Source organism: Borostomias antarcticus (assembly GCF_949987555.1).
Source record: "Borostomias antarcticus genome assembly, chromosome: 18".
NCBI classification, from domain to species: Eukaryota; Metazoa; Chordata; class Actinopteri; order Stomiiformes; family Stomiidae; genus Borostomias; species Borostomias antarcticus.
The window spans coordinates 12,760,368-12,771,283 of NC_140251.1; the positions used below are offsets into that span (position 1 = coordinate 12,760,368).

The 10,916-nt window shown below is 45.1% G+C and overlaps 1 protein-coding gene across 2 annotated transcripts in view; it reads left to right on the top strand.

Moving 5' to 3' along the window:
* The first annotated feature begins 3,673 nt into the window (after positions 1–3,673).
* The window catches only part of igf2b (insulin-like growth factor 2b), an 8,231-nt gene continuing 988 nt past the window's right edge, over positions 3,674–10,916 (top strand). Inside the window, exons 1-4 of one of the 2 annotated variants that reach the window (XM_084452899.1) lie at positions 3,674–3,853; positions 4,965–5,115; positions 6,921–7,105; positions 8,474–10,916. The exon at positions 8,474–10,916 is cut by the window's right edge and continues 988 nt beyond it. In XM_084452899.1, the coding sequence (XP_084309025.1) occupies positions 3,779–3,853; positions 4,965–5,115; positions 6,921–7,105; positions 8,474–8,707 (645 nt within the window). In that variant the 5' untranslated portion in view covers positions 3,674–3,778 and the 3' untranslated portion in view covers positions 8,708–10,916. Of the gene's footprint in view, positions 3,854–4,329; positions 4,540–4,964; positions 5,116–6,920; positions 7,106–8,473 lie in introns of those variants that run through there. The other variant, XM_084452900.1, reaches the window with a different exon arrangement.

A 10,916-nucleotide genomic window follows, 5' to 3' on the forward strand; every position in this document is an offset into this window, starting at 1 on the left:
CATGATTTGAAAATACAATATTTATCTTGGTTAATCTTATAATGGAGAACATATGGTATATTTCAGCCATGTAACGCAATTCAACTAATCTTTAAAACAAATTTAATCAGTGTGTCTAAAAGAAAATCTAATGGAAATCATTTTCCAAACATGTACTATGGTATTATGATTCTGTTTTGCCTTTTGCAATTGTACAATTTAAATTTGCTTCTTGCCATGTAAAAGCAAAATAAAAAGAAAGACTATGACCTATTGTAGGCCTACATCTACAGTTGCCTCCTGAAGAAGTGGTAAGATTGCACTGCTTATGTAAAAACTAAAAATACCCCAAAATAAATATTCCCACAATCAGCATTACATATGGTTGCTCTCTGTTCCTGATTCACATGATACATTTATCACTTCAAATCGATGTTATTACATAATAACTCACAAACCTTTTCTCTGCATACTGAAGGAATCATCTCTTTAAAAAGGGAGGCACCAATGCAATTCCCGTACTATATACAGAATGGAGTGTGGTGAGTGTACAGTGTGTGTGCAGAGCGCAGTGTGATAGACGAGCAAAATTTTATGTATCAACAGTAGTGTGTGCTGCATTGATAAGCATTTAGAAAAACATATTTTTATTGTGATCAGGGCCAGCTGTAGGTGAGTCTGGTTAAATGTGATTATTCGTGTAGCAAATGTTCCCATAGGCTAGGATCCTCTCTCCTCCCTATGCACTCTCAGCGTTGAATGAAATAATCAGTGTTTCTAACAAGTATTGTGATGTTTTACGCTGAAAATAAAACCTATGGGGTGGGAAGGAAAAGCAGAGCACACATACTACGGCTGACATCAGTTAGATCAGGTGTGTATAGTCATGTGATCGCGAGAGGGGAGGAGTTGCTGCTTAGGCTACTTAACACGTGGATCAGAGTAGCTTTACAGTACACATACCAAACATTTAGGTTGGCATGATATTGCATGTGGATTGTATTTAGTTTTGGGCCCAATACAGCAATATATTTAGGCTAGTGAGAATATGACATATGCCCATGCTGGTTGGTTTGCCTGGGGTGCCTAGTTGCTGTATCTAGTTAATTCAGGTGACCTTCTGGTTCTGAAAGGTAGCATTGGTGCCATTTGGTTCAGAATCCAAAATCTCTATAGGAAAAATGAATGGCATTTGCGAAAAATGCAGAAAATAAGGTCTGTGATATTAACTGAGAGTCCCAGAATAGAGTAGGCTATGTTTTGTTCTAAAAATTAAAACACATCATTGAAGAAGGGTTTTCTGAATTTTTAAGCCTTTAGTTGGTTCTGATGTCGATGTTGCTATCACAAATCCCATTCATTTTTCCAAAGATTGGATTTTGGACTCTCAACCAAATGGTCTAAACCTTTCAGTCTACAAAATGATGACATCACCTCACCCCTCTCTCAGATACCTTGGTGCTGGGGTATCTCTGCTTCATTTTCCTTCTGATGCAGCTTTTTAGAAGTGAATCCAAAGTAATGAACTTTGCTTTCGCTTTGACATTTTCTCAGCTTAATGCAGGCTGAGTCAGTTTTTGTTTTTTAAACTTTAACTTAACTAAATCTAACTTTCTTACTGTATTTCTTACTGAGTTCAGAACCACACCGCTAAGTGTCAGTGTAAAACTTAATAAGTCAGTCAGTCGGTCAGTCAGTCAGTCAGTCACAAACATTCATGTTTATAAGGCCGGCCCCATTGTTGCCAGCCAAAAATATTGCTGTCGAGGCTTTCTGGAGGTCTCAAGTGTCAGGGGGTCTCGGACCCCCCGGACTCCCGTATTTCGCACACTATGCCGGCACTGTGATTGCAGGTGCGGTATAATAGAGGGGGACATGATGTGTGTGCTCCTATCTACCACTAGAGGGAGCTGCGCAATCTCATATGACCCATTATACCTCCATGAAATGACCTCAGTCATGAACTGAGCGCTGAACTGTGCAGGTTCAGATGTTCAGATTTAGTCAATAGGCTACAACATAGGCTACGTCACTCCGAAATGCGGACATATGATTTGCCTTATCTTTTCATAGGCTACATCAATTTAATCTGTAACCTATTGCCATGCTGCATCATCAGTATCATAACAGCAATAAGTTTGTCCATTATTAAATCAAAATCAACTGAGTGTTTTTTCTTTCGAGTGTTTTTTCTTGAATAAATTGTAGTCATTGTTTATGCTTGCGGCACAAACACACCTGGGATAGAGACAGACCAAGCATGATGGTTCCCAGACAAACCAGTGCTTCTCACTATCACCACTAGATGTCAGTCTATACACATGTTCGCAGGGACATCTCATGCTATGGACGTCGTTTAAGGGTCCTCTCATATCGTCCTAATTCAGAACATGCCAGAAAGAGTATAGTTCAGAAGGTTTCCCTCTAACTCACGATTCTCCTCTAGTCATATCCTCTCTCTCTCTCTCTCTCTCTCTCTCTCTCTCTCTCTCTCACACACACACACACACGCACGCACGCACGCGCACACACACACACACACACACACACACACACACACACACACACACACACACACACACACACACAACACACTACATGTCATCACTCTGTGTGGTCTGACTCTCTCAACCTCCGCTCACACTGTAGCCAACTGGCCATCCACTGTTCTCTCTCTCTGCTATCTGTTTGGAATGACCCCCCCCCCCCCCCCCCCCCCAGGCCCATCTCTCTCATCTTTCTTAAACTTGGCCCCAACTGACCAAAAGTAGATACCAAGGATCTGAATGCTCTTAAATAGAAGAAATGTCCCCTGTACTCTTGAGCCAAGCAGATTACGTTTGAAGATTTGTTTGTACAAAGGTTTGGACAAATGCAATTCAATTAACTTTCTTTATTTTTTTTATTTGTTTGGGGGGGGGGGGTGATTTCAATTAGTCTGCAGTAGCCTAGGTGATACTACAGCTTCTTCTTTCACTGATGGGTAGTCTACTGTAGACATACTGATGGGTAGTCTACTGTAGACATACTGATGGGTAGTCTACTGTAGACCTACTGATGGGTAGTCTACTGTAGACATACTGATGGGTAGTCTACTGTAGACCTACTGATGGGTAGTCTACTGTAGACCTACTGATGGGTAGTCTACTGTAGACCTACTGATGGGTAGTCTACTGTAGACCTACTGATGGGTAGTCTACTGTAGACCTACTGATGGGTAGTCTACTGTAGACCTACTGTGGCGATAGCACTGATGGGTAGTCTACTGTAGACCTACTGATGTGTAGTCTATGTAGACATACTGATGGGTAGTCTACTGTAGACCTACTGTGGCGATAGCACTGTAACTAGTCTGCACAGTGTCAGTCAGCTCTGTCTCCACAGAAACACTTGCGTCATTAAGAAGAGGGAAACGAAGTAGGCCTACTTACATATCTCGGAATGTAAGGCTACTCCCTCAAGTGCTGTTTATGAGAAAGAGGTCTGTGGGTTGTATGGAATTGGAATTTGGTGGAATTGAAACTCTCTCTCTCACACTTTTCCACCGAGCGTCGCTGGACCACTTCTCATCCTCGTTTCAGACATGCGCGGAGGGGGCATTGTGAGAGAGAGGGGGTGGTGGGGGGGTGGAGGGGAAGGGGCGGGTTTCGGTATATAATACCCTGACAAGTTTTGCCTGTCGCCTGGTCTTTGGGACAGCCTTTCACACAACATCTCTGTAGACTCACCAATTGGGAAACTTACTCACCGGCAATCTCTCGAACCAAATAGCACTCAACGGTTAACTACTGCATCGGACATGGAGCCCCAGCAAAGACACGGACACCCCTCAGTTTGCCACACCTGCCAGAGGACGGAAAACACACGAATGAAGGTAATACAGCCGGAGACAAACACCTTCCCTCTGCTTGATGTGCATGAAAACGATTTTTTGTGATGAAAGTCATATGTGACGATTTCAGGACAACGGCCGCCTCGGACAGAGCTCTTTTGAAATATTTTATTGTCTTTTTTCTTTTTCTCAATTAAAAAAACGGAACTGTAGCCTAGAGCACCGCAAAATAACTTGAAGGCTCAACACAATCTGAAGAGTGCACAGACGATTTGACTACACCTATGAGATTAGCTGGCATAGAGTTGATAGATAAGCTTTTTCTTATTTCGCGTCTTGTTGGTGCGTCCCTTCCCTGAACTCGGGAACACACGGCAGGAGCAGTACCGGTACCGGGCGGTAGGGGGCGATAGGTCTGCGGGTCACAGTGCTCACAGTAGGGTGAGCCAGGCAAAATATATGCTGAGTATGGATATTGAGATAGTGGACTATTGAGTAGCAGCCTGGCTTGCGACTTGTTGAACGTTGTGTAAGAGTGCGACCGGAGAGATATGGTGTCTTTTCCCCCTCAAGAAAAAGCAATTCTTCTAGGCGCAATAGAATGATAACAGTTTATGACTCTGGAAGATAACTAAACTAAGTGCAAAATTGCACAGATATATATATTTTTTATTATAGCCTATATATATGCTTCCCGTACGTGTATATTTAAGGAAAAATCCACAATTGTAAGTGCTATTGACAAATGTAGTCTACATAGCCTACATATGAAGTATTTAAGCTGTTATCTATCTGAAGCCGACAGTGAGAGTCCTGTCATAGGAAATTGATTATAAGCCCGCGTCTAGCCTCACTTTTGAGCTTTGATTGTGGAATGTTTGCAATGATAAAGTGATAATTGCATGTTATTGATACAGACATCGCCGGGTATGGAAGACTCAATACAATATAGAGTTCATTATGCAATGTGTGGATCAGTGTTTGCTAAATGTTCGTTTTCTCTCTCTTTCTCTCTCTTTCTCTCTCGTTCTCTCTCTCTCTCTCTCTCTCTCTCTCTCTCTCTTTCTCTCTCTCTCTCTCTCTCTCTCTTTCTCTCTCTCTTTCTCTCTCTCTCTCTCTCTCTCTTTCTCTCTCTCTCTCTCTCTTTCTTCAGGTCAAGAAGATGTCCTCGTCAAGTCGAGTGCTGGTGTTCGCACTGACATTGGCGCTGTACATAGTAGAAGTGACCTCGGGTGAAACGCTATGTGGAGGAGAGCTGGTGGACGCGCTGCAGTTCGTCTGTGAAGACAGGGGATTCTACTTCAGTACGTCACGCTTCCTTTGCATTTAGGCCTAGAACTGATGAACTTTACTTCTCTAAAATAATTTCGTTCCTTTTACAAGACTTTCCCTAACTAACTCTACCCCCCCCTGTATCTCACACACTCAGAACATGCCAGAAGGAGTATAGTTCAGAAGGTTTCCCTCTAACTCCCGATTCTCCTCTAGTCATATCCTCTCTCTCTCTCTCTCTCTCTCTCTCTCTCTCTCTCTCTCTCTCACACACACACGCACGCACACACACACACACACACACACACACACACACACACTTGCTGATAAACAGCTGTGCACAGTGTGTCTCAAGACGCCAGCCTCTGCGATAGTACTGAGTGTGTGCATTCTGCAGCTCTGGCCTACCTCTGATTGCATATGAAAGAGAGGCGCACAGCGAAGGCACACACGACTCAGTACGACACAATGGCCCACTTGTTTACCAGTGCATTCCACTGGGAGAAGTAATAGCACCCCAAGAGGCATACCAGTCACCTCACCACCAATGTTCCCAGGCTAGGCCACCACACTGGTGACTAAGAAGAAAAAACAGCTTTGATGTACTGTAGGACTTAATTATTTGATTGAGATAGGCCCATTATCATGATAATGGGTGTCATTATCACTGTGGTGGTGGTGATAGCTGTCACTCTATCCTAATATGACACGGGAATTTGTGATTATGTTACTAGAACATAGCAAATAACAGGGCTGAGTGCAAAGCATTTCGTTTCAAGATTGATAAATGCCAAACTGCTTATGTGGCTGTCAATGTTGGGAATTGAGTTTGAACATGTACCCTCCTCTTGCCTCCTCTGCCCCTTCTGAGTCCCTTGCCTAAAGCCCTCCGATAGCACTAGGTGGACAACCTAACTTTTTAAATATTTGTCATTTCCCACCCGCTGGCTTTGACAAACAGGCAGGCTCTTTGTGTGCTGCTTGCCACGGAAGCTTCTCTGTACTCCGAGAGATCATTATCCAATTTGGGCCAACATAGATGCCCCCCGCCCCCCCTCCTCTCCAGCCCCTCCCTTTCTTTCACCCTCTCTTTCTCTCATGTTCCTCTTCCTGCAATCAACTCTGGCCCGCCCTCTCGTGGGATTTCTCCAACATTGTGTGGGGTGAACGTCTTCAAACAAGGCCTTTATTGATTGGATACTGCTCCCCTGTGCCACATCTTAACCAGCCGCCCCCTCACTCTCGTACTCTACCTCCTTCTCTCTCCTTCCCCTCTCCCTCCTTCCTTTTCTGTCTCTCTGCATTCTCTCGTCTCTGACCCTCACACACCCTCTCTGGGCATATTTTCTCTTCTCCCTTTCTTTCTCTTAACACTATCTCTCCACTGGCCCCTCCTTCACCTTTGTTTCCTCATCTCTCTCTCTCTCTCTCTCTCGCTCTCTCCTTTATCTTTGCTGAGTTGGCAAGGGACAAGGTCAAAGAATAGCGTCCATTTTGTCTGTTTATTCACCCAAAGAGCAGCCGGGTGCCTCAGATGACTGTCTCTAAGCTGTGTTCCGGTGTTTACTACTCTAGATAGTACAATTTGATGGGCTAATAGGCTAATAAGAGGAGCATTAACAACAAACACACAAACAAAAACAGCTGTCAGAGCCAGTGGAAAATGTGTCCTCATTGTCTTTGGTGGAATTGGGCCACGTTGGAGATAGCAGCACGGGATGATAGACTACAACCCTGCTATCTGGATTAGCTGTCCTTACATGTTAAATCATCCCTATTCATGACTTATTCCCCTTCCACCCTAACAGCCTTCCTTTCTCCCTCCGCCTGTCTGCAGGTAGGCCCACCAGTAGGTCCAGCAGCAGTAGGCGCTCACAGAGTCGAGGGATCGTAGAGGAGTGCTGTTTCCGTAGCTGTGACCTCAACCTCCTGGAGCAGTACTGTGCCAAACCTGCCAAGTCAGAGAGGGACGTCTCCGCCACCTCTCTGCAGGTCATACCCGTGATGCCCGCAATCAAACAGGTACGCCCTCTCACGACCCACCTGTATGGGAAACCGCCTGTCTGCCTGTCTGTCCTGTCTCACCCTATCTCGCCCTCATATCTCCCCTCTCTCCGTTCGCCCTCACCCAAGCCCTGTTGGGGGCTGCACCCCTATGCCCCCGGCTGTGGGAGTGGACAGGTACCCATGTGAGGGTAGGTTATCTTTGCTGAGTGGTCGGCAGCAAGCAAGTATCTCCCAGACAAACTGCTGACTATAGTGGAAAATGGCATTACAGCAAGAGCGCATTTAAGTAGTGCAGAACAGGGTGAAACACAGGAACCTGTTAGACCGTGTGTGTGTGTGTGTGTGTGAGGGAGAGAGAGAGAGATAGAGAGAGCAAGAGAGAAGACGGTGCCTGTTGTTGTGACATGTGATACTTAGCTCTGAGGGTCCCTAACAAAACAGTTTGTTCTGAGTGTGTGCGTTAAGTCACAGAACAGTAGAAACCTGTAACCAGTAAACAACTGGGACCTGAAGTCTCCCTACGCCTTCAGCCCGACCAAGATCTGACAGATACCAGTGCACTCTCGCCTCCTCAGGAGACTCCAGTTGGACTAACCACACACAAACAAGTGTGTTTTCTCCTTTCCAGAGAGGAACTGAATGAGGGAGCAGGCCTAGTGAGACAGGGGAGTGTTGGGACGTGTTCCCAGACCGGGCAGGAGTTGCTGTGTTGTTGGGAGCAGGGCAGACTGCCCTGTAGACCAGCTGTTTCTAGGCCATTGAAAGGGGGAAGAACATCTCTAGACTGGCAAGACCACAAAACAAGCCATTCACAACAAGGAGCACTGCTTGCGCATAAATCCCCCTTCCTCCTCCTCTTCCTCCTCGTCATCACGCACACACACACACAAATACAACCACACACACACCACTTTGCCAGAGCGACTATTTGAAGTGTTTGTTGACCAAGGCTAGTCTTTTGTCCTGAAACATCATGCATGCATATGAACAGATGTGTGATTACTAGTGTGTAATAGTGGGGGGGTTAGTTAGCCACAGGGCTCGTCAAGTCAACAATGCCCCTGGAAGGGAGTGTCCAGTGTGAGGGTAATGAGGCGGAGCTGAGCCTAGCCTAGCCTTGCTGACAGAACCAGGACTAGTCCCGACAGAATAGAGTCCCACCATTCAGCTTTTTGACTGCACATCTCCCCTTAGAGGTCAATGCATGAGATTTGCATATTCACCCAATAGAAAAAAAGAGAAAAAGTTTGGGATGAAAGGAGCACACCTCAAGTGAAAGGGATACGACTCGACTTCGATACCCGATGTACTGATACCTCTCTCTCTCTCTCTCTCTCTCTCTCTCCCTCCCCCTCCCCCCTCCCTCCCTGCTCACCACCCCAGGACGTCCCAAGGAAGCAGCACGTTACCCTCAAGTATTCCAAATACGAGGTGTGGCAGCGGAAGGCGGCGCAGCGACTCCGGAGGGGCGTGCCCGCCATCCTGAGAGCCAGGAAGTTCCGGAGGCAGGCGGACAAGATGGCAGCCCAGGAGCAGGCGGTGTTCCACAGGCCCCTGATCAGCCTGCCCAGCAAGCTGCCCCCTGTCCTGCGCCCGACGGACGTCAGCCACAAATGAGCCCTGCCCCGAGCCAGCCTGCTGCACAGACAAGAGTCTGGAGGGAGGAGAGAAAACACTAGGGGATTATAGCTTTGTCTCTGACGTCATTTCTGTGGCAATCCTCTTTGACATCCCCTGTCCTGTCCGAAGCCCCCCCTCCCTCGGCCCAGCCACAACTTCTTGACCCCCCTGCCCCCCCCCCTCCCACCCCTCCCCCATCCCCCCCGACAGACACTCAAAAACATGCCTTCACATTCTTCCTGTCTTGACTCTCTCGCTCTCTCTCTCTCTCTCTTTCATTCACGGACACAAAAGGCACAAACACAAATGATGAACAAAAAGTAAACTATTAGGCTGAATGCAATTCAGGTGGATCCTTAAAGTAAAGGAGGAAAGGAAAGGAAGAAGAGAAGATGAAAGAGCTCTGTGGCCCGCAAGTGTCGAGGCGACACCCAACGGAATGTGTTCAGTCCTTGTGGAGGACAAGAGACGGTGAAGAACGGCTCTCATGAAAGAATCCCTTCCACAACCCTTTCCTGAAGCAGATGAACAAGATCTCTCCTTTTTCTTATTAGTTTGCACCTCTAACTATAAATGGGACTTCCACACTGTAAGGAATTATTTTGTAAAATTAGATTCCTGTTCCAGCACCTTTAATCACAAACAAAAAGCAGAAAAGAGTCTGCAAAATTGCACATCGCCACGGATTACGTCAAAGTAAAGAGAAAAAAAAGGCACTATTTTTTTATGAACAATGAACGTGTAGCTTAAAAAAAATGTCATGGTGCTAGCTTTGGGACTGGACTCAAAGAAGAAGAGGTTGAAAAGCACGTTTTTTTTTTTTTTTCTTTGAATGAATATTAAAACTTTCCGTTTTAAGGAAAGTGTGACTTTTGAAAAGGAGAATAAAGGATAAGGGGGTGTTCCTGGACGTGGCAGTGTAAAAGGGGAAGTGTCACTGAGAGAGTCTGCGCCGCAGGCTGTGTCAGCATCATGGCTGACAGCGTGTGCTCTGAGACTCACTCCTTGCTCCTCCCTGTACCTCAAGGCCGCAGGAGGCAGGGAGCAGTGTGGGGACTCTTTAACGGGATACTGTGGTCCGCCTGGATTGGGACAGTACTTCATTTCCTGTTATGGGACAGTACTTCCTGTTTGCCATGGCTCTGTAGAACCCTGGCTGCCTGCTCTGACAGGAAGTGACATGTTATATGGACACGGCGCGAGGACATGGAGCGATAGTGATGATTATATTTTGGTGTGGTCTTATTTTGTTCTTTGTTTTCTTTTCATATCGATGTTTTAAGGAAAAAAGGAAAACCCTGTCAGTTTCTGGTACCGTGACATTCCTGTTTTCTGCAAGATAGGCATTTTCCATGGTTATTGTTGTTAAATGTTATTTTACAGTTTTAAAGAAAGGCACAAATTTCAATTCAAAGGGAAAAAACAGCAATAATGTCAACTAACATTTTATTTTTTATTGTATATCAGTAGTATTCACATGCTTTTGCCTGAAAACAAATACTTGAATATATATATATAAATATATATATAGATATATAATTAGTTTCCAGGGACGTCTTATTTTCCTTTAGTCTGAGCTGTATCTTGCGTAATGAGCCGCCAAGCTTTTTTGTTTTGTTTGTTGAAATACAAATAAGGGCACTGTATAAAGGCATTATTTATTTTGTTATAAAAATATATATGAAAATTGGTCCAAATAATATACGTAGCACTGATGCTCAACTGACGGATTTATTTTGTATGATCTCTTTTTTCCCATTTGACTTGTAATGCTTTTTGTAGATGCTTTGTACCAAAAATATTTCCTTTTTTCCTTTTTTTTTTTGTCTGCCACAGAGTTACTTAAAATTAATATTTTAACAGCAGCATAGCCTGGATTGCTTAGACATGTTATGTCACAGAAAATAGGCACATACTCAAAATATGCTGGTCTGGGTAGACTCACAGAGGCCGCTCTGCTATGTATAAGAAGGGCTCTCTGCTATAAGAAACATGTCCATGACTGACTACCATCATTAGCAAATAATTATTCAAACATCATCAATTGATTGTCCTCAACCCATTAAGTTTTAAAGCCACTTTAGTATTGATGGTGGTGGAAGGATCAGTCCCTTGTTCATCACGGAGGATGTAGGGAACCTCTGCCTTCGTGAGCAGGTGCCAGTGATGCCGTGGCTGGGTCTGTGAACCTCCCAGTGCATGCTGG